Source organism: Diaporthe amygdali, assembly GCF_026229845.1.
Source record: "Diaporthe amygdali strain CAA958 chromosome Unknown NODE_4_length_2575358_cov_65_588622, whole genome shotgun sequence".
In the NCBI taxonomy this organism is placed as follows: Eukaryota; Fungi; Ascomycota; class Sordariomycetes; order Diaporthales; family Diaporthaceae; genus Diaporthe; species Diaporthe amygdali.
Window position 1 is genome coordinate 1,566,176 of NW_026517024.1, and position 19,819 is coordinate 1,585,994.

The window sequence follows — 19,819 nt, forward strand, 5'->3', positions numbered from 1 at the left end:
GTCTCTGCACCAAAGGGGATGCTACGCTACCGTGCTGGTCTTTGCGCACATTGCAACGTTGAGACAACCACAACCTTGACGCCCAGCCCGTCCGCCAGTTTAGACAATACTCTAACCTCGCTTCAGAACGGGTCCTAAAACATTTTCCACCGCCTTCTAACTTCGCGCCATCTGCCTCAGCCTCAGCCGCAGTCGCTATCGCCATCTCATCTCCTCCCTCTTCCCCTACCAGCCCCCCAAAGCCCCCCTTTCTCTCTCGTCCCCCCACCCCCAGGGCGTCCGGTCCGTCCCTGACGTTCCGCTCTCAACTACCGATATCTACCGCAACCTTAAAACAATTCTACTTCTCCTAGCGTGGAACGTCCCTGGACATACACGATGCACCGCCCGTTCGCCCAGCGGCCAAGCTGCCGGAATCCTCGTCGGGTCTATCAGATCTGCGCCCTCGTCGCGCCTCCCACGCCCTCGCCGCTTGGTTCACATCTTGCCAAGGCTTTGTTTGCAACACTTGGCGCTCATCCTCGCAGAGTCAGGTCCCTCCAAGGGATGCCCAACGCAGGCTTGTTGCCAAAGCCAATCTTGCCAACAACGAGGCCTTACCGTTTTGGCCCGCCCAAGCCCTCGAAGCATTCTCTGCCTGATGAGGCCCAGACGGGACTCTCCAGGGCGAAAGCTTCTTCCAAGCCGGGAAATGTGGGCAGCAAAGACGTCGTCCTCGTCATCGAGCACTCCTTGGAGCAGCTCCTGGCCCATGACAGGATCCCGCATGACGACGAGGTCATCGCCGCATTACGCAAGTGCGCCAAAGCTGCCAGTCTGGTCCACGCTGAGCTAGCGAGTCCTCTACACCTTGGTGAATCCGCCGAGTCAGACACTGCAGCATCGTCACTGCTATCTATGGACGGGCCTAATCCAGAGGTGACGCAGTCGCCGCGGATCAACAAGATCCTAGACCCTCCTCGGCCTAGCGAGCTGGCGGACCGGGTTTCCGAAGCCGCCTTTGTCATTGTCTCTCACCCGAACGTCCTCATTACACCGCAGGTCTTGGAGGTCTATCTGGACACCCAAGCACGGCTTGGCAGAGTAGAGACTGTCCCGCACGTGCTGGGTTTGTACGCCTCGAAACCGAAACCTCGACGAAGCCATGGTCCGTTGCAGCACCTAAAGCAAAATCCCGATAGGGCAGCCAACGCTGTCGATCCTGAGCTCGTTGATAAAGCGTTGAACGCTGCTATCGAGGCCAAGAACCTTGATGCAGCCATCGGTATCATCGAAAATAGCTACGCAACTAAATCGTTTATCCGGGCAAAGCTGCTCAAGAAAGCTCTACTTCCTGCCTCGGCTGTCGTCGCGACCCCCATGGCCGTCTACCTGCTGGCGTTCAACTTGTCTCATCTCCAGAACTCCTTCGACCAGAAGACGGCGACCGCCGTAGCCACTGCTGGCATCTTGGCCTACGTTGGGTTTACCGGCTGGATGGGCGCGCTGTCCGTTATCACGCAGAATGATCACATGAAACGCGTGACATGGGCCCCAGGAGTTCCTCTGAAGGAACGGTGGATCCATGAAGAAGAGAGAGCCGCTCTAGACAAGGTGGCTTGCTCTTTTGGCTTCTCGCAGGCTCACCGATATGGTGAGGAAGAGGGCGCTGACTTCCAGGCATTGCGCGAATTCGTTCTCAGTAAGGGCATGGTCTTGGACAGAGTCGAGTTGATGGAAGGTATGAGCTGAAGAGGCATTCACTCCATACCAATCAACCTAGTCCTTCAATCGCATGCCGCGTGCGACTTATCCTGCCGTCCTACCTTGAAAAGTGACACAGAGGCAGCTATGGTCCTTGGCGCTAGCCTCCTGATCTTGAGAGGTTCCAGCCGGACTTGAACAAAGAAAGTCTCACCAGACTAGCCTCTACCACGAACTAGGGCCGCAACGCTGTACCCTGCCAGGCATTTCATTACAAAAATACCCATTCTTGCAAGCCCGACAGAACATTCTCATGCATTGTCGGTAACCGGCAGAACCAAAAGTTGGGACGTGGGGCATGGGGTATGGAGCCCCATACACTGGACACTGTGCATGTTTACACTTCCCTGACGCTCGGTAATCTCACATGTCTGTGTGGGCTGGGCGTACACATGCTTCTTTCTCTTTGCGTTGTGCTTGGCCCGAAGGCAGTCCATCGGGTGGGTTCGGACTGGGATGTCTCGACAGCGGCTCCTCTGAACTAGTGTCACTTGAGTATGACAGGGAAGCTAGTCCTCACCTCCTTCCTGCGTGCACACCCCTGTCCCCAGGTCTCCCATCTCTGCCTTGTACCGCCCACTGAACACTAATCGTTCAAATGTACATATTAAGTATGAATAGTCCGTCCTTGTTCCTCACTCTCGTGTTTGCTTATATGCATTCGACTTATCTATCCTACGCTGTCACCGCAAAACCCAAGTCTACTTCTTCATCATCCATATCTCACATACGATTCCTCCTGCGTACCATCTTACGCTACTACCGATTCTGTCGAACCTCCTCATCACCTACTCTTTCTAGAGGCCGAATGAGTGCTTCTAGCCTCGAACTAGCAATACGGCCTCATCCAAGTCTTACGTTCTAAAGCCCGGGTCTGACCCCGGTAGTCATCGCGAAGATGCCGATAACCACGCCCACAGAGGAAAATTGTCAATACTATGGAAGGTTCATGCACACGTTGAAACGGACGGAGGCTGAGGGCCTATATTGGGCATTTTTCTTCCTCGTTTTGGCGGCCCTTTTCACGGCATCTTGGAAGTATGGCCGGGTAATGGAAAGCATCGAGCATCTGAATGTTGAGAGCCGCGAACGACAACGGCGCCTGAGGTGGATATTTTGGTACTGCTTTATCACTGGCGTCGTCGGGATGACAATCGTTGTGCTCGAAGCCTTTGTCATCAACACACTACAATTCTGCGACGGAGAGCCACTGATCAGTCTCTACTGGTCGTTGTGGACAATGATTCAGGTCGGAGGTATCATCGCCGTTTGGGGCATCTGTCTTCATGTCCGCCATATGGTCACTGGAAAGAAGCATCCACCATGGGCACTCGCTCTCGGGACACCGGTGCTCGTGGTTGCGGGCTTGGGCCACTACTTTCAGGGCAAGCTCAAGAGATCGAAAGCGGCCCGGAGTATCAGGGGCCGAAGCCGTAGCCGCAAGCCGACAGACAGAGGGCGTCCCGAGGCTCTGAGTGAGGTGTACGTAGAGCACCCAACTTATTGTCACTCAACATTATGCATTTATGCTAACAATTTCCGTGGCAGACCTACAATCAGGGGTGACAGCACCGACTCCAAGGCCAGATCGAATGACGGAGACAGCCCGACAGTCTGTGGAGACTGTAATGACGATTTCAATGCCAAAGTCATTGGTTACACTAAGGACGGCGACGTGATTATCAGGCTCTCATCCAACGTCCGTCAAGAGTTCATGACACGCGCCCTGAGCAGCAGTGGCATCACTTGGGATGAGCCAATTAGACCCTCAACGTCCAAAGAGGCCGATATCCGCAGGCAGGACAGCATAAGCAGAGGACGATCAATGACCCGTGCTCCCTCCAAGGGCAAAGAGAGAGAGGACTTGTCTGCCTTCGACTACGATGAGAAAGACGACATTCCCGCTGCCGATGTTGACCCTGAGAAGGCAGTGGGCATGGCTGTCTAGGGGAGAAGTCCGAAATCGCTTTCTACCCACGACAAGGGTGCCGAAATTTGAACAACATTTTCAATTCACAGTGATAGCAGCGGAAGCTGCGGGATATTCAAACTTTCTTGGACATTCAGCCACCGGGGCCTCGGGCGTCTACGCGCAAATTACGGCCGTGCAAGAGAAAAGAGCAGCGAGCACCTCGTACAGAGCATTGAAGACAACGACGATCACTACGATAATGACTCGCTAATGATGATGATGATGATGAGCTTCCTACTGGGTGAGCTAGTTGGACAAGGGAGTTGCAGCGTTTCTGAGCGGCTCTTTGGCATTCCATTCTTACTTCCACTTTATTTTGGTCCACTTATCAACTTTGGGCAGCGGGCGTCTAACTACATCAAGGGTTTTCTTCGGCAGCACTTAGAAGTTTGATATCAAACCGAGGTTTCGGTTGTGGGTCAAGACGGCTTTGATTGCGTAGCCATTTCAAGCAGATAGAACTTTAAACCAAGAAGGCCACTTCCACCTCTAGAGACCAGACCCTGGGAAACAGTGATTTGTAAGGAAACATCTGAAACTTCGACACAGGCTTCCTTTGGAATCCGATCGCAGACAGTCCTGCTACATGACCCACTCTTGTCATCTGGTGTGCAATGTTACAGCAGCCATTGCGACCCTGGTCATCTGAAAAAATCCCCAGGAGTGCTGATCCCCTGTGGCCTCCCATCAGGGTTTTCTTCTGATGATTCGGGGAACCATATCACCGTCCCCTTGGCCATAGAGGCTAAACCCGTTCACATGCAAAGATCCGCGCGCCGGGCTTGAAGCGCTGCGATTTAGGTTTCCATGACATGTGCCGGAAAGAATTCCCCCAAATCTAAACCTACATAAATACGGAGTCGGCGCGGGCCCGAACCCCCCAGCAGACGTAGATCACCCATTAAAAAAGACAAGCTATTGCTTTCCTTTGCTCGGCAGAGGCGTCTGCCGTCTTGGGAGGTGCGTATTTGGCATATCGATCGTCGTGGGAAAACAACGGCTCCTGACTCGTTCTTCGCGGCGGACAGAATCTTGTCTGCTGGCTGCCGCCTTAGCTCCCGTCGTTGCTCGTCCTCAGCCACTCCACTTGGGTGTCACCGACCGGGGGCCCACCCCCCATGGACGGGCGCGGGGCCCATCACAAAAGAAAGGGAGAGCGGCCTTGGCTCCGAGTGTATTTTTTTTGGAGCCCGCCCGTGTCCCCCAACCTGTCCCGCCAAGCGGAGCCAAGCGGGAGGCTTGAGTCGCTGGTGCCGAAGTAGTTTCGACCGGATTTTTGTTTCTCAATGCTGCCCAATGGCGAGGCCCGCTTCGGGCTAGTCACGACGTCAGCAAAGGGCAGGCACAGGCCGTTGCTTATAGGTGGCAAGTGAGACCTCTGGCGGGCGGCGATATGGTTCTAGGTCAGTACGTCGGACACCGAATAAATCTCTCGACTCGTCACTATGTATCACTCGCTCACGGGCGTTGAAGGCAGCCTTGCTTGGCACCATTCCGGTATTTTCCTTGTCAGAGTCTGATTTGCTCCGGCGTGTAAATACACAAGCTCGAGACAAGCTCACTTGAGATACCAGGACCGCTCCAGAAACAGCTCTGTCTATCTCGCCAAGGGCCCTAGAACGCTTGATCGACGGGCGCCCTGCAGGACTCCTATTTGCGACATCCCCAATCACAAGCCGTGAGACTAGAGAGTGGCACCCATATCAGACAGATCCACTGGATTGTATCTCTTATATTGCAGGGCGCGTCCGACTAGCTCAAAGGACAGAAGGTCGGCCAGCATGTGCTCTGGTCTCACTCATATGGGTGCCCAACAGCCCGGACTGTTCCCAGGCTCGGTAGCCGGGTTTGAACCTTGTGTCGTCTACAGGCTCCCCTTCTCCCACTCCTCTACACAGGCACCAGCACCGATTCCTCCACTCCATTCGGCGGTTTCACGGTAACGATGTGTTCAGCTGGGACAGCAGGGCGCGGCTCATTGCCTATCGGCATAAAGCCCGCGCCTACTGCACCTTTCCGGCTCGGCCCACTTGGAGAATTTCTCCTGTGAGGCGATCGTCGGCTCTCAGAACAGGCCAAGAGCTGACTTCCGCCTTGGCTAGCGTCACCTCGAGCTTAGTGCCCAAGATCTTATACGTGGTCTTCTCTGGGTCGATGCCGCCGAACAAGGGAACCTCAGTCCTGTACCTCTTCGGGGGCGAGTCGGTGGTGGGCAAGTCTAGCTGAACGGAAGACTGCGTGAAGACGACCTTGGCGATGTTTTTGTCGATCTTCTTCAGGAAGAAAGACGCGATTACACTGCTTGGCGTTTGATAGAAGTCCGTTCTGAAAAAAGCGGTCAGCATGTATGTCTCATCCGTAGCATCCGTGTGATAGTGTTTCGCCATCTCGATGGCAGCAAGGACATGAGCATGGGCATGACAGCGCGTGGCTTGGGGAACCGTGACGCAACAGAGGGCGCAGCAGTCGTGATGCGATCGACCACCGGTAACTCTCGGCCTAGCAGGCGTCCGCGTCCCAGGATATGGTGGTCGGGAGGTGAGAGGACAGTAACCGCTTGTACTCACCGTACTGTCTCGAGCAGTTCCTCCGCGCCGACATCTTTGCCCTTCTCTTTATTTCCGCTGCCAATGAAGAGGTGCCGAGGTTTGGTCTGGCAGCCCTCGATCTTCATGAACTCGTCAAACTCGAGCACTCTCCTCTTGCAACAGGTATACCCCTTGCTCCCCTCATGGAAGATAGGAATACCCGGGTGGTGCACGCAATTCTCCTTGTCGTTCCGCTCCGCCCCCTTCTTGTAGACACTGCCGCATGCTCGCCGCCGACACGTGCGGCCATCGGGGATCTCGAGAGAGGCGTCGTCGTCATCTGACTCAGGAGGAGGGGGAGGTGGCGTCTGTGTGGGCGTAGGGACATTGATAGGCGCACGGGGAAGGGCGGGGCCCGATGAGGCTGAGGTTTCGTTGGTGACCTCCTTGATAAGCGATGGGTCCGCTTCCTTCTTCTCGATTTGTGGTGGCACGTCGGTGGTGCTGTGCTTTCCTTCAGTGCATGGCTCGATCCCCAGGAACTCGTCGAAGGTCAAGACGCGGGGTTTGCAGCATTTCCAGCCTGTATCACTCCTGGTCAGCTGGGTTCCTTGGTACCTGTCCCCTGAATAAACCTTGGGGGAGAGGCAGAGGTAGGGGAGGACGAATGCGAACCTTTCTGGCCTTCATGGAATATGGGTGGGCCTGGATGGTACCGGCAGACCTCTTCAGGGTCTGTGTAGTTCTTGCCACATCCTTGATGGACGCATTTCTGGGCCATGTTGCCGGATGGAAGCCGTTTTGAGGAATGAGTGTTTGCAATTCAAGACCTTGAAATGAGAGGCAGTGGTCGAAGGCGGTCCAAGATGAGAGAAACTGACCGTTTCGCCCGTTGACGCCCGAATGTTTTGTGACGTCGCGCTCGAAAAGCAAGACCCTGACTCCCCTGCTTTAGAGCCAGAAGATTCTAGGAGCTCTCCGACGTGGGGTCATGCCCATGGCGGGGCTGGCACCCCTCCCTACCGACCTCTTGGTAGACGTGCCTCGCCTGCAAACGGAGGGTTAGGGCTTGCCGCTGGAACCTCAAAGCAGCTTTCCAGAAATTGCACGCTCATCTTTTCCTGATGGATCATTGATGCTGAAGAAATTACTTCGCTGTAGAAATAATGGGTTTTATCTACCAAGCTGTGTGCCTTCCATTCCAGTGAAGCCAATGGCCGAGTGTCCTCCTGACCTGACCTGTGTCTTTGGTCTAACCCGGTTCGAAGACGGCAATGATCACGATATTCCGGTTTCATTATCCAACTTGGCATATATTCATATTCGAATCTATTGAGCAGGATTTCAGAGGATTTCCTTGTTACAATTATGCCCAGTGAACAGCTATGAGGTTCGACAACCTTCGATAAGAAGTGTGATATATATACTAGTATTCACGCAGAGCGTTGCATTCAATATATGATCAAACATCAGACCTCCCCACTGTTGGTAGTTATAGATCTTACCCATGAAGCAGTCCAGCTCCATTATTGGCCTCGTGGTGCTTGAGACCCCTTGGTAGGGAAACGTGGGTAAAGTTTATTTGGAGATTTTGTAGGACGCACGTGGGGTTTTAGACCAAATCCGGCTCGATGTCCGTAAAAAGAGGGTATCGCAACGACGTTCATTCGTCCAACCAGCTCCAGCTTCCTGGCATGTCTTATTCATGCTCGATCAATCAACTGCAACTTTCGAAAAAGTGGTAGGTCGCTGCGTTGGATAATGAGCGTAGCGGATGCCTTCACCACACACTCGACTGGGCACTGCGGATGAAAGTTTGCAGGCTCGAGACAGCAGATATTATGACATGAAGAAGGACAGCAAGATGGGACAGCCGGTCAACTCATTGCAATGTACGTATACACCGCCTTGCATAACTTAAATACAGTGATTCTAGCTCGGAGACATCCCATTAAGCACACTGCGGGCCGAGCCGGTAGGGCTGCATGCAAGGATCTGCGACATTGGTGTCCGAAGAATGGTACGATAATGACATGCCCAGGTGTGCCAGATGGCAGCTCGAGCCAAGCGGGGGAATAAGGTGATTTTTTCGTAAGCCTTAGGCTCAAGCCTCATCCGAGGTCGCTGGCAGCCCCTGTCATCCCGGAGTCCCTCAGCCTTGTGCTCGCAGTCTGGACCGAACAGTCCGTCCGTACTTGGGTTGGGTTCCCTGGCTTTATTTATACGGAATCATGCCGATAGCCTGTCGAGTAGCCTCGTTGATTGTTGGAGGACCATAGGGATGTAGGATGTTGAAATCCGCCATCTGTTCCTCCTTCAACACAAAGTCGGTAGGATCATGCGACTGCGCTCGGGTTAGTACTCGATGTCAGTTGTTCTAACAGGCAACAGCTGGGTTCACAGGAACTCACAGTCATGTAGCCCCGTTTAAAGGCCTCCACCTTGCGCTCTCTTTGCTCCTCGGTCAGGAATTCGATAGGCTTGTAGCATGTGTCTAGTGACAGTCCAGCATTAGCCTTCCTCTACATCTCGTTTAGCCAGGACTTGCTTACAGATTGCCATGCGCTTGTTTTCCCCTAGAGGCGCGGCGCCGTAGTGAACAGCCCGGGAGTCCCAGAGAATGAAGTCACCAGGGTCCATGCTAGGCTTCACCCACTCGCAGCCACGGTCCTTGAACCATTGGAGCTCCTTGTCTGTCCAGTCGACAAGGTCTCGTTTGACCCAACCACCCTCGGGCTGCACGTGTTGGTATCACCGCACCAGTACCTAATTCAGGACTATCAACTTACCGGTTCGTGCTCCTTGAAGTACTGCTCAAAAAGAGGAGCGGTCCCGGTCATGACGGCCAGACCACCGTCTTCGGGACCATTGGGCAGCTGGGACGTTGTGTTAGCTAATCTGAGAGAAGAAAATCAGCGGCGCCATCAAAAACCGTTGAGGGTGATGTACCAGGTTCAGCAGGCCTTGGATACAGTGAGGCCAAGATCGGTAGGCACTCTGATCCGACTAGAACTAAGGTCAGTAGTGGTACAAGGGTAAGATACTTCTGTCACTCACATGCGGCCATGGTTTCTTGCCGTGATCAGCCTCCTCGGGAGTAGGGAACGCCAGCGTGCCTCCGTCTGGACAGGAAAGATCAGCAACAACGTCTACGAGCGAGACTACGGCACACTTCATACCAAATGAGACTGTGAGCTCATCCGTGCCCCAGATCTTCGCAAAGATATCCCGGACCCCATGCTCTGATTTGCAATCCCAGACGAATTGCGCGTGAGCAAACGAGAAGCTAAACACCATCAGCTTCGATCTTGATGAAGGACTTCGCTGGACCTACTGGTCGAAGAGTCCTCCGTGTCGGTGTCGGGGTATGTTCTTGGACTTCCATGTTGAACGGTCGTCGCGCTTGTATCCTAACTTAAATCCTTCGAGCCAATCTTCAGCCTTCTGGGCGTAGTTTAGGGCTCTCTCCCTAGGAACTGCCTCTTTTACCAGAGCCCACTGGTGAGTCGGTCAGTATGCTCAGATCTTAGGCTCATGCTCAGGAAGGGACTACTGACGCCGTTGCGGTGAAGGTCGTGAAGCCATTGCGGGCTCTCCTGGGTGAGAGGAGCGAGCTTTGGACTTGGTCTGTCGACACCCAAAGGACCGCGCGGATCTTCCCAGTGGTCTTGCTCTGCCCAAGTCACAACGGTTCGTGAACTGGGCCGGGCAACCATGCGAAAAGGCTGGACCTTGCGGAACGCAGGTCTCGCGCGTTGAGATAGACTAGTGAGAATCATGATAGCGTCAAGCCTGAGAAAGCACCGAGCTGACTATAGTTAGCAACGCAGAAGACGCCTTCTAGGTGAATGTCGAATATACATATATACTGCTGCTGGGCTTTTGTAGATTCATACTGGTCAAAACTACCCCATTTGGAATTCCGCTCAGAGAACTGTGGTTCGGCGGAGTACTTGATGCCGCCTTTGGAGCCTCTTGAGAGCTGTCGGAAAACAAGTGGCGGACCGACGCCGCGGAGGAACTCCTCATCTGGTAAGCCTACGATTGTTACAACTTCTTCGTTATCAATACGAAATGTCAACAGGCAACCAGTCAAGCCAGAAATGGCTCGAATGGTCCCCCAGAGTCTCCGCAAAATCCTCACTCCACAGTACCCCAGTTCCCCAGGATCTCAGAACCCCAGAAGTTCAGCAATGCATGGGTTGGGCTGTGGAGGAGTTGGTCATTGTCCCTAGATGACTGATCAAGGTGGTACTTGACGCGATTACCGCTAAGACAATCACTGAGTCTCAGAAGACAATATATAAGGCCAGCATACAGCCATGTACCAGGGCCGATGTTTCTTTCGTTCTCGTCAAATCTTGCCTACTTCCTTCAGCGGGCAATTCTAAGTCTCCCCCAGTCTCCATATCTTCAACTACTTTGTTTCTACCATTGACGAATCATGGGGGACGCTGCACGCGGTTGCAATTCCTCTGTAGCAAAGGCTACAAAAGACGCCAACTCAGAAGATACGCCTGCACCACAGCACACGAGCCATTCCACAATCACCCTCAGGCAGTCCATCTTCCCCGTCTGCCTGGTCACCGTCCTGTTCTTCCTCTGGGGTTTCGCTTACGGACTGCTGGACGTGCTGAATGCCAAGTTTCAGACCGCGCTCAATATCACGGCGGCCAAGGCTGGTGGCCTGCAGGCTTCTTACTTTGGCGCATACTTAATTGTGAGAGTCCCCATCAATCTTGTCACCAACCATGTATGTGTCGTGCTTCGTTCGACTGACAACGCTGGGAGAAAGGCTCCATTGACATTCTCTGGGTGGATCGTGCGCAAATTTGGTTACAAGTGGACTTTCATAACCGGCTTGTGCATCTACGGGGTCGGCGCTCTCATGTTCTGGCCGTCCGCGGTCTACAAGTCCTTCCCTGGTTTCTGTGGGAGTCTCTTTATTGTGGGCTCCGGCCTATCGACGCTTGAGACCTCCGCCAACCCATACATCGCAACCTGCGGTCCTCCCAGGCTGTCCGAGTTCCGGCTGGAGATCTCCCAGTCTTTTCAGGCCATTGGCTCAGTTGTGGCACCCCTCCTGGCCTCAAAGCTGTTCTTCAAGGATGCCAACATCAACGACCTGGGGCACGTCCAGTGGACGTACGTCGGCATTGCGGCGTTCGTGTTCTCGTGGTCTGTTGTCTTCTTCTTTTCTCCCATCCCCGAGATCACGGACGATGATATGGCTATGCAGGCACAAGAAAGCGCAGACCTCACTGGTTATGTGGAGAGGCCACTGTGGAAGCAACGCAAACTTATCCTCGGAGTCATCGCTGTTTTCTTCAACGCTGGAGCCCAAGTATCGATTGCGTCTCAATTCATAAGCTACTCCGTCGAATCTGCCGGACTTAGCCACTCAGTCGCGTCGGACAGGTATGCCATCGCGCAGGCGCTGTTCGCCGTCGGCCGTTTTGTCGCCGCGGGCCTGTTCATGACCATGGCGCCGCGCAAGGTCCTACTCGTCTTTGTAGTCCTGATTATGGTCTTCAATGCATGCGCAATGGCCGTTTGGGGCGAGGGCGGTGTAGCCACGCTCTCCATGGTACTCTTCTTTGAGTCCTGCACGTTCCCCACCATCTTCGCCCTCTCGATCCGTGGGCTTGGGCGGCACACGAAGCGCGGGTCGTCCTGGCTCGTCGCGGCCGTCTGCGGCGCTGCGCTTTTTCCGAGCTTGACAGGCCTGTTGGCGGACCACGCAGGATACCATAAGGCCATGGCGGTCCCACTGGCGTGCTTTGTCGTGGTTTTGATATTCCCTGCCTGTCTTAACACGGCGTATAGGAAGGAGCTTGATGGTTTCCGCGAGACCAGACTGGGCTACAAGAGTGATGCGACTGTTATCGATACTGATGACTCGGATGGGATCGCAAAGGCTCATGTCACCATGAAGGAATCGGTGTGAGGGAGTGATGCTTCTTAGTTGGTGCCTGCCTCCATATTTTCACTGAATGGATGTTGCATGTCGTACCATGGGGACGAGCGTTTTAGACATTTGGGTTCTTGGGCAGCATTGGACAATCGATGCAAGTCCGAGGTATATAAATATGGCGGCATTAATAGTGAAGGGCAATTTTCGAATATCAATGCACTTGTGCCTTATGCAAGCATCGCTGACAACGTTAAGTCAATAGAAAGCAAAATTAGAATCAAAAGCGAAGGGTAGAATGAAGTGGCAGAATCAAATGATTCGCGAATCTCTGTACTCGCTCATTTGACCACATTTGCTTGTTTGGAATCAATGATTTTGTTAAAACATGGCCATTCCACGCAAGATCTATTGCTTCTCAAAGGCAGGGAGAATTTGATCAAGAAGAAGGGCAGTGATCGCCTTGCTAGTGCGGGTCACCAAATTGAGTCAGAGCTCAAGCTTGCGATCAAAAAAGGACCTCTCATCGCTAGGGCGCTATCGAGGAGTCAAATCACACATACGATATGCCTTGTGCTGGACGTAGTCTACAGACACTGACTTCTCAGGGGTTGATGGAGTATTGCCGTTTCGAGAATTCCGCCGCGAGCTCATTGGTCTTCAAGACCGCAGTCACTCAGGCGCTAACCACAACAGGGCTTTCTCCGCCCGCTATGGTTGCCGCCTACTATAGGAGGGACGGCCAAGAAGTGGGGAGACTTCACTTATCCAGTATTCATACAACACTGGCTACGAATTGGAAGTCCAGGATTACTGTACGATTCGATTTCATCTACGGTGACGCTTCAGACAGTCGTGTGACAAGCATTGCTCACGCTGTACGTTGGGTATCTGATTGAGGAACCCTACAATAGCAGGAGTCAGGACGAAGCGCTGACCTCATACCCCCACGATCAATTCAGTCTTAGTCCCCAGGCACACTTCAGATCAAACGCTGTCATCCGCGGTTGATCACAATGGACCACGGCAAGGCATGGTCCCCCGCCAACCCTTGCCCTGCGTGCGCCGCAAGACGAAATGCCCACCTTTGTGGTGAAATTCGTCGACCGCCCACAGGGCTCTCGAACAAGGAAACGGAATCAGCACGCGTGTGAGCCGTGCAGAAGACGCAAGGTAACTCTAGACACCTTACGCACAGGTCACACCCTGTCTGTAGCAATACACATGAGGTTGCCAGAGACACCACCATTCATGCTAACAGCCGGTGTCGAAGAAACGATGTCCACATGACTATGAAGAGGCAACCAGCAAAGGGCCGCAGGTCTCCGTTCCTGAACCCGATCCTCTGGTGTCGGAGCGACTGCCGTCTGACCAGATGGTAACCCAGATCCACACCTCAGTCTCGCCTGCTCCGCGCAGCCCCATCAACGAGCCGCCTGCAAGCGTGTATGAGATTGCTACTCCTACTCACACTCAACACTCCCGGACAAGCCCTACCAATTCCCCGACTCTTACTGCCAACCAAGTCGAACATCACCGCAGCCCGGGAGCTTCAGGGCCCGAGAACGATGATGGTCCTGAATTCATAGGCCATCTCAACCCTGAGGGAATTTTCGTCGCCTTAAACCGTCCAGGTGCTCCTGATGCGTCTCAACTCGATGACTCTCTTGGGCTTTGGGTGCCCAGAACGGCAGACACAAAAACGCTACATAACAGTCAACCGTCGTCGAAGTTAGACCTCCACCCCAAATCAACTTCGGCCGCGAGAGGTAGTGATGCGCCGACACCGTCGAGCGTGCAGTCCAAGCAGCGATGGCTTGACGGAGACGTTCTCCCAGAGTCGGAGTCATTCGCCGCGCTCCGGGAGATATATCTCAAGGAGATCCACCCGTTATTTCCCATCTTCCAGCCCGAAGCTATACCAACTACATTTGCAAGAAACGAGCTGGGACGCAACGACACCATTGTGGTGCTTTCAGTATGTCTCTCTGTGGCTTCAAGTCCTGCTGCCCGGCCATATCTCCCTTTGCAACACCAGGACGGCCTCTGGACACCAGAACTGTTCGCCAGGCGCCTCTCGCAAACCCTGGTTAGAGCCCTCGAGACGGCAGGCAGCGCCGACAAACTGAGGGCCGTCCGCGTCTTCACGGTCCTATCGCTGTTTTCGCAACTATCCGCAGACGACCATCCTTCAGCAGAGTACTGCGCCAGAGCGGTCAGCTACTCACAGACCCTGCAGCTACACCTCGAAACCGCACACGTTCGGAAGGACGATGCGATGGCGGTGCGGCTCTTCCTCTGCGTCTGGGCTCTCGATCGTCTCAACGCTGCCTTCCACTCGAGACCTGTGCTGATTCATCCCTGTGACATTGGCCGGAATATGGAGGCTTCGATTTCTCAGCAAGACGACGGCTTTCGCGTATTGTTGGTTGTCTGTGGTCTTCTCGAAGAGATCACCGACCTGTATCGGCCCTTTCGAGAATCAAGAAAACACAAGGACGATCTATCGTTTCCCTCCTTCGAAGAATTGGTTGTTAGAGCCGATGCGGTACGGTGCCAGACTCATTTGTTAGGTTAGTCCCTCATTGAAGTTTCGTTTCCATATCTCTTGTGAGGCCTGGAGGAAGCACGAGTAGAATTTGTATATATAATCTATGTTTACACGGGTTACTAATACCGACTCTCACAGCCACGGTCGAAACCCTGTACCACTCCGTCGCCATGCTTTCCCATCGCTGCAACTCCCTACAGCATCCGGACCGCTCTTCTGTCTCGTATCTGCGGGCGAACCTATCCGTACCTCGCCTCACCACCATCATGGGGAACAATCTCGGCGCTAGCCTCTCGAGTTTCCCATTTGTCCCCTACGCCCTCTCTCTCGCCCTCCGCGTATCGTATCGGGAGCTGCGCTTCAGCAGGATTCCCCTGCACCGGTCCATGGCGCGTGACCAGCTCCTCGGAATCTGCGGTCTTCTCAAGCACTTCGCCGATAGCTTCGGCTTTGTCCGGAGGCTCGTGGCTCTCGCCGTCAAGACAGTCGAGGAGATGGACAGGGTGGCGGCATCGGTGTTGGAGGCGCGTCACGACAGGCATGAGCGAAGCACGCAGGCGACGGTGCCCCCTCTAGATGGAGAAACGCATCCAAGCTCGGCGAGCTACGGCTCCGCAATGAGCAGAAACGGTCCTACCCCTCCAGCCATGCAGGCTGAGGTATCGGAGTCGAACAATACAGCCGCCGCCGATCCCGAGCGCTCTCAAACATTGCAAGATCCCCAGTGCGATGCGGTGCAATACACCGCGAAAAACTTCCCCTCGGTCTACCAGATCCCCGACATGCCAGATATATTTGCGTATTTCGACCCACAATTCAATCTCGACGCAGTAGACCTTGCGCTGATGCAGAACGATGGGGGAATTGCGCTCCCCGGCTCTGGCCTCAGCCCTGAGGAGGGGTGGATTCATGGCCCCGAGGCATCAGACGTGCTAGAGACATGTGTCCCACCATCCGCGACAACGTGGCGGTTTTAAAACCACACATAGATGAACAGTAATTTTGAAACGCACAGCCATTCGTTGTGGATGTTTGATGTGGGTAGCCGAACAGCTTTGACTACACATGGGTGAGCAGCTAAAGATTCTTGTCTTGGGTTGAGAGCGTAACAAATCTTCCAGCTCCGCTACGTGACGGGATCTGTCTGAATCAACCAGCACACATCAAACGGAAGAAGCAGGACATATGTGTTTAAGGACTGCTTGGGATCTGCTGCAGGGTTGGAAAGCGACCCAAGTCAGGCCAAAACTGGCTGCTTCCTAGATGCGTAAAAGGGTGACCCGAACAGCGGCAATACAGTAACAGCGGTTCCGTGGAGGCAGCCCCATGCGAAACGTCATCGTTCATGCATACATCATCCGTGAGCGTTCACTGTTTGCCTCTCGGGGTGGCAATGTGGTCCCAAAGATACACCAACCTTGCTCTCCTACTGTGCAGAGATAAGGCGGCAGATTTTTGAACACCCTCATATCACCCTCAGAAGGTCATCGGAAAGCCACTTACGAATTCGACATGCCAGCCAGTGCTTGAGTGTCATGAGAACAAAAGCTTGCGCTTCATGGGTCTACCTCAGTCGTAAACGGATGTGATCCAAAATTCACTGTCAGTTTCTATTTTATATATGAAAATTTATAGATTTTTAAACAATATTGTACGTCCCTAAAGGAACCTTGATTTTCTTAGGGCTCCCTAAAGAAGTGCATCAATGTGGTCCCTGTGACAGATATGAATTTACTGATGTTTGACACCTCAACTGCAGAGAATGCCCTGAGTCGATGGACATTCGCGAAGTATAATACAGTCGAAGCCAATGCCGAGAATAGACTCGCATGAGCTCAAGCTCGGGTGTCCGCTTCGCGGCCACAGTATTCATATAGAATAAAGAGGGAAGCAAAGGGTTGGGGGCGGGGGAGTTATGGGAGAAGAAAATAATCTCTCAAGGGTAACTGACTCTAAATTATTTTCTAATAGGATGGTTTCCTGGAAGAGATAGTCTCCTGTGGGACAACTTCCTGTGGGACAACCTCCTATAGGATAACCTCCTGTAGGATAACTTCTTATAGGATAACCTTCTGTAGAATAACCTCTTGCGAGATAACCTCCTGTGGATAGGTTTTTGTTGGATATCCTTCTATAGAAGAAGTAACTAAGCTATAGGTGGCTCTGTAATGACGTGTTGTGATTTTTGAGAGTGTGGCGGTGTTATCCCAATAGTGTATGTGATGGTTCGAAATTGGGACAGATATCGGGGGCCCAAGACGAGATGTTATCCGTAATATCCTAGAATATCGAACATATGTCCAATACAAATATTCGGATGAATTCGCCTAATGAGCATCACGAGATCGATAGGGAAATAACGGTACGGGACATCAACCCGTGGCTTTTCTCTGTCAGCGATGTCCTTGTTCGGTAGGTTGGATCAAGTGTCGTCCTTTGCAAGACGAGGTTGGATATTGGCGCGTAGATGTATGAAGCGGAGGTTTTATGCCATTCCTCAATTAGCAACAGATACAGGAAGAACAGATGGTGCCTGACCTCCACAACACTAGTATAATACTTCAATACAATATATGTGTAGTTGTGTACATCCACGGCAAGTTGTCAACCTCCTTTCAAGAGTGTCCATTGCCATCCAAAGAGGCCGGCCTGCTCACACTCTGACACATGGAAACTCTCGCCACCGGTCTCAATTTGAAGCCCTCGAATGCCCACCGTCCAGTAGACTTTGCTTTCTCATCCAAATACTTCTGTTCAATGACCTCCAGGGTGTGGCCTTTGGTCTCAAACATGTACAGTGCACATACAATCGTACAAATCAATGTACAGCCTGCGAAGAAGTAGTAAGCAGCAAACGATGATTCGGCGATCATGACCGGGGTGGTGAGTGCGACAATATAGTTTGCGACCTAATGTCCGTCAGCAATAGCACAGACTGGATAGTCGAAAAGGATGCTCACCCAATTCGAGCACTGTCCCAGGGAGGAAGCGCTACTCCTCGTCTTCCTAGGTAAGCTCTCGACTAGGAAAGTACGGAAACCGAGGGCCCAAGTTGCGTTATACACGACAGCGAACAGGTAGATTGAGACAATAACAACCCATCTGCCTGGGCCATGGCTTCCATGGACAAGATCTGCGGCGTACATCGTGCCCATCAAGACCATGAGGACGGTGATAAGCACCCCGCCAGTGATACTCGAGGTGCGGCGCCCCCAGCGGTCAGCCCACAGGGACGCGGGAATAGTGGTTGCCAGGATGACCAAGGAGGAGACACCAGAGGCGAGGAAGTTCGCCTTCTCGCCAGAAAGCCCGGCCTGACGAAACAGAATGGGTGCGTAGTAGAGGATGCCATCGATTCCGCTGAATTGTTGGAAAGCCATGATGAAACATCCAAACGCCGTCCTCGCCCGGAAAGGCGCAGAGAAGGCCTCGGCGAAGTCCTTGAACATCTGATTCAGCGATTCCAGGAAGGCTTCATCCGGGGGGTGTTCCAACCCGGAGGCGGAGACATCCAACAACTCCTGCTGTTCGGCCTCGTCCAGGCCCAGGGCGGCGATGATGGTGCGTGCCTGCTCGAACTGGCCTTTGGCGAGAAGCCAGCGCGGTGACGGAGGCGTCAGGACGTTTATTGCTGCGAAAGCAAAGGCCAGGAAGCTGGCAACACCCAGTGGTAACCTCCAGGAGGCGGATGAGTCCTTGATGCCAGCAGTCCCGTAGGACATGAAAAAGCCGGTCACAAGGCCGCAGACGATAAGGAACTGCGGGAGTGAAGTCATGGTACCACGAGTCCGGGCCGGGCTGATCTCAGAAACCTGGACATACACCGTGCTCAGGAACAGACCCTGCCCAACACCCTTGATCAGCCGTCCGACTATAAACATAGCCAGGGCGACAGAGCCGCTCTCAATAGCCGCGCCGACGCCGTAGATCACAGAGCCGAGGATGATGAGGCGTTTCCTGCCGTACCTGTCCGCTAGAATGCCTGCGACGAGAGCGGCCAAGGCACCGGTTGGCAGGATGGACGAGACGATGACACCGCGGATTGTGGACGATATGGGGCCCATGGTGATTTCAAAGGCAGGCATGGTCGTCACGGACCCAATCGTCCCGGTATCGAGACTAGCCCCAGTCAGAAATCAGTTGATTGGCCTGTATTATGGGTGGCCGTGGCTTACCCAAACAGCATTGCTATCAAGGAGGTGATAAAGCTGGACGTGATGTACAGCGGCCATGGCTTGAAGACTTTCATCTTGTAGGCGGAGAGCAGCAGTCTATGGTCGAAATCCCTTCGAGGACCCTCAGAGTGTGAGCCGTTGTTCTCGTAGAGGTTCTTTGCCTACTTTCACGACTCCGATCTTCAGTCGATTTCGATCAACGCCGAGACGATTTTCTTAAATAGACCGCAAAGCGCAGACTGTGATGCTCCATTTCGAAATTACCCGTTCTGGAGTTTCCGACGGGTCGATACTCAACCCTCCCACTATTCCAACGCCGCACAACTTTTACGGACTGAGTGGATCCCACGGCGTTTCTCTCGGGGCTCATCGACGGAGAAGAGTCACCCTTGCTTAATATCGGTGAGGGCTTCGAATCCAAGAAAGCACAGGTCGACATTCCCGCGCGTCTTTTCGAGGGACAATCAAGGATGGAATCACATGCTTATCGTCTTCCAGAGTTATCAATCTGATCACCCTGTTCGGCATCCCAGCTCCGGCGGATGAAGTCCGGCTGGGGGCAGATCGTCCGGAAAACCGCCGAGGCCTGTTCCGAAGATCCCCGGACACGTGCCCGGGTGTGTCATCATGGTCAAGCACGGCGTATCAACTAATAAATGTTCGAGACCAAGCGGTGGCTGTTGTTCTATACCATCTCTTCAGTCGAGACCAGGGTATTGTGTGGAGTAAAAAGCTGTACCGGAGTAGGAGTAGACGTCTCTCTGGCATCGAGCTGCGGTCCAGTCCACTTCACCCACATCATGAACGCGGGGAGACCCCGCATCCCCCCCACGGCTCCCCAAGTTGATGCCGTCGACCTGGCCTTATACGAACCGAGCAGCGATGATGCTCAGGCTATCTGAGATCATCGCTTCTCTCATATGTCAATAAGTTTGGAGA

At 53.5% G+C, this 19,819-nt stretch overlaps 7 protein-coding genes across 7 annotated transcripts; 4 read left to right on the plus strand and 3 right to left on the minus strand.

Moving 5' to 3' along the window:
- Positions 1–378: 378 nt before the first annotated feature.
- On the plus strand, positions 379–1,731 carry J7T55_008676 (uncharacterized protein; the record flags this gene model as incomplete). The annotated part of the gene is made up of 1 exon (XM_053139019.1): positions 379–1,731. One exon carries the CDS (start codon positions 379–381, stop codon positions 1,729–1,731), a length of 1,353 nt encoding a protein of 450 aa, XP_052997951.1.
- Positions 1,732–2,641: 910 nt separating this feature from the next.
- Positions 2,642–3,691, plus strand: J7T55_008677 (uncharacterized protein; the record flags this gene model as incomplete). The annotated part of the gene is made up of 2 exons (XM_053139020.1): positions 2,642–3,225; positions 3,292–3,691. 2 exons carry the CDS (start codon positions 2,642–2,644, stop codon positions 3,689–3,691), a joined length of 984 nt encoding a protein of 327 aa, XP_052997952.1.
- A 2,027-nt stretch (positions 3,692–5,718) lies between these two features.
- On the minus strand, positions 5,719–7,024 carry J7T55_008678 (cord and cs domain-containing protein; the record flags this gene model as incomplete). Its single annotated transcript, XM_053139021.1, has 3 exons — positions 5,719–6,040; positions 6,283–6,826; positions 6,919–7,024. 3 exons carry the CDS (start codon positions 7,022–7,024, stop codon positions 5,719–5,721), a joined length of 972 nt encoding a protein of 323 aa, XP_052997953.1.
- A 1,434-nt stretch (positions 7,025–8,458) lies between these two features.
- J7T55_008679 (uncharacterized protein) lies at positions 8,459–10,022 on the minus strand (the record flags this gene model as incomplete). Its single annotated transcript, XM_053139022.1, has 9 exons — positions 8,459–8,587; positions 8,655–8,737; positions 8,796–8,979; positions 9,033–9,119; positions 9,193–9,249; positions 9,301–9,365; positions 9,423–9,529; positions 9,578–9,741; positions 9,801–10,022. 9 exons carry the CDS (start codon positions 10,020–10,022, stop codon positions 8,459–8,461), a joined length of 1,098 nt encoding a protein of 365 aa, XP_052997954.1.
- Positions 10,023–10,687: 665 nt separating this feature from the next.
- J7T55_008680 (uncharacterized protein) lies at positions 10,688–12,190 on the plus strand (the record flags this gene model as incomplete). The annotated part of the gene is made up of 1 exon (XM_053139023.1): positions 10,688–12,190. The coding sequence occupies one exon, from the start codon at positions 10,688–10,690 to the stop codon at positions 12,188–12,190; it is 1,503 nt and encodes a 500-aa protein (XP_052997955.1).
- A 530-nt stretch (positions 12,191–12,720) lies between these two features.
- On the plus strand, positions 12,721–15,682 carry J7T55_008681 (uncharacterized protein; the record flags this gene model as incomplete). The annotated part of the gene is made up of 4 exons (XM_053139024.1): positions 12,721–13,032; positions 13,428–14,132; positions 14,193–14,727; positions 14,844–15,682. 4 exons carry the CDS (start codon positions 12,721–12,723, stop codon positions 15,680–15,682), a joined length of 2,391 nt encoding a protein of 796 aa, XP_052997956.1.
- Positions 15,683–17,320: 1,638 nt separating this feature from the next.
- J7T55_008682 (mfs sugar transporter) lies at positions 17,321–18,954 on the minus strand (the record flags this gene model as incomplete). Its single annotated transcript, XM_053139025.1, has 3 exons — positions 17,321–17,614; positions 17,666–18,824; positions 18,881–18,954. The coding sequence occupies 3 exons, from the start codon at positions 18,952–18,954 to the stop codon at positions 17,321–17,323; spliced, it is 1,527 nt and encodes a 508-aa protein (XP_052997957.1).
- Between the last annotated feature and the right edge of the window lie 865 nt (positions 18,955–19,819).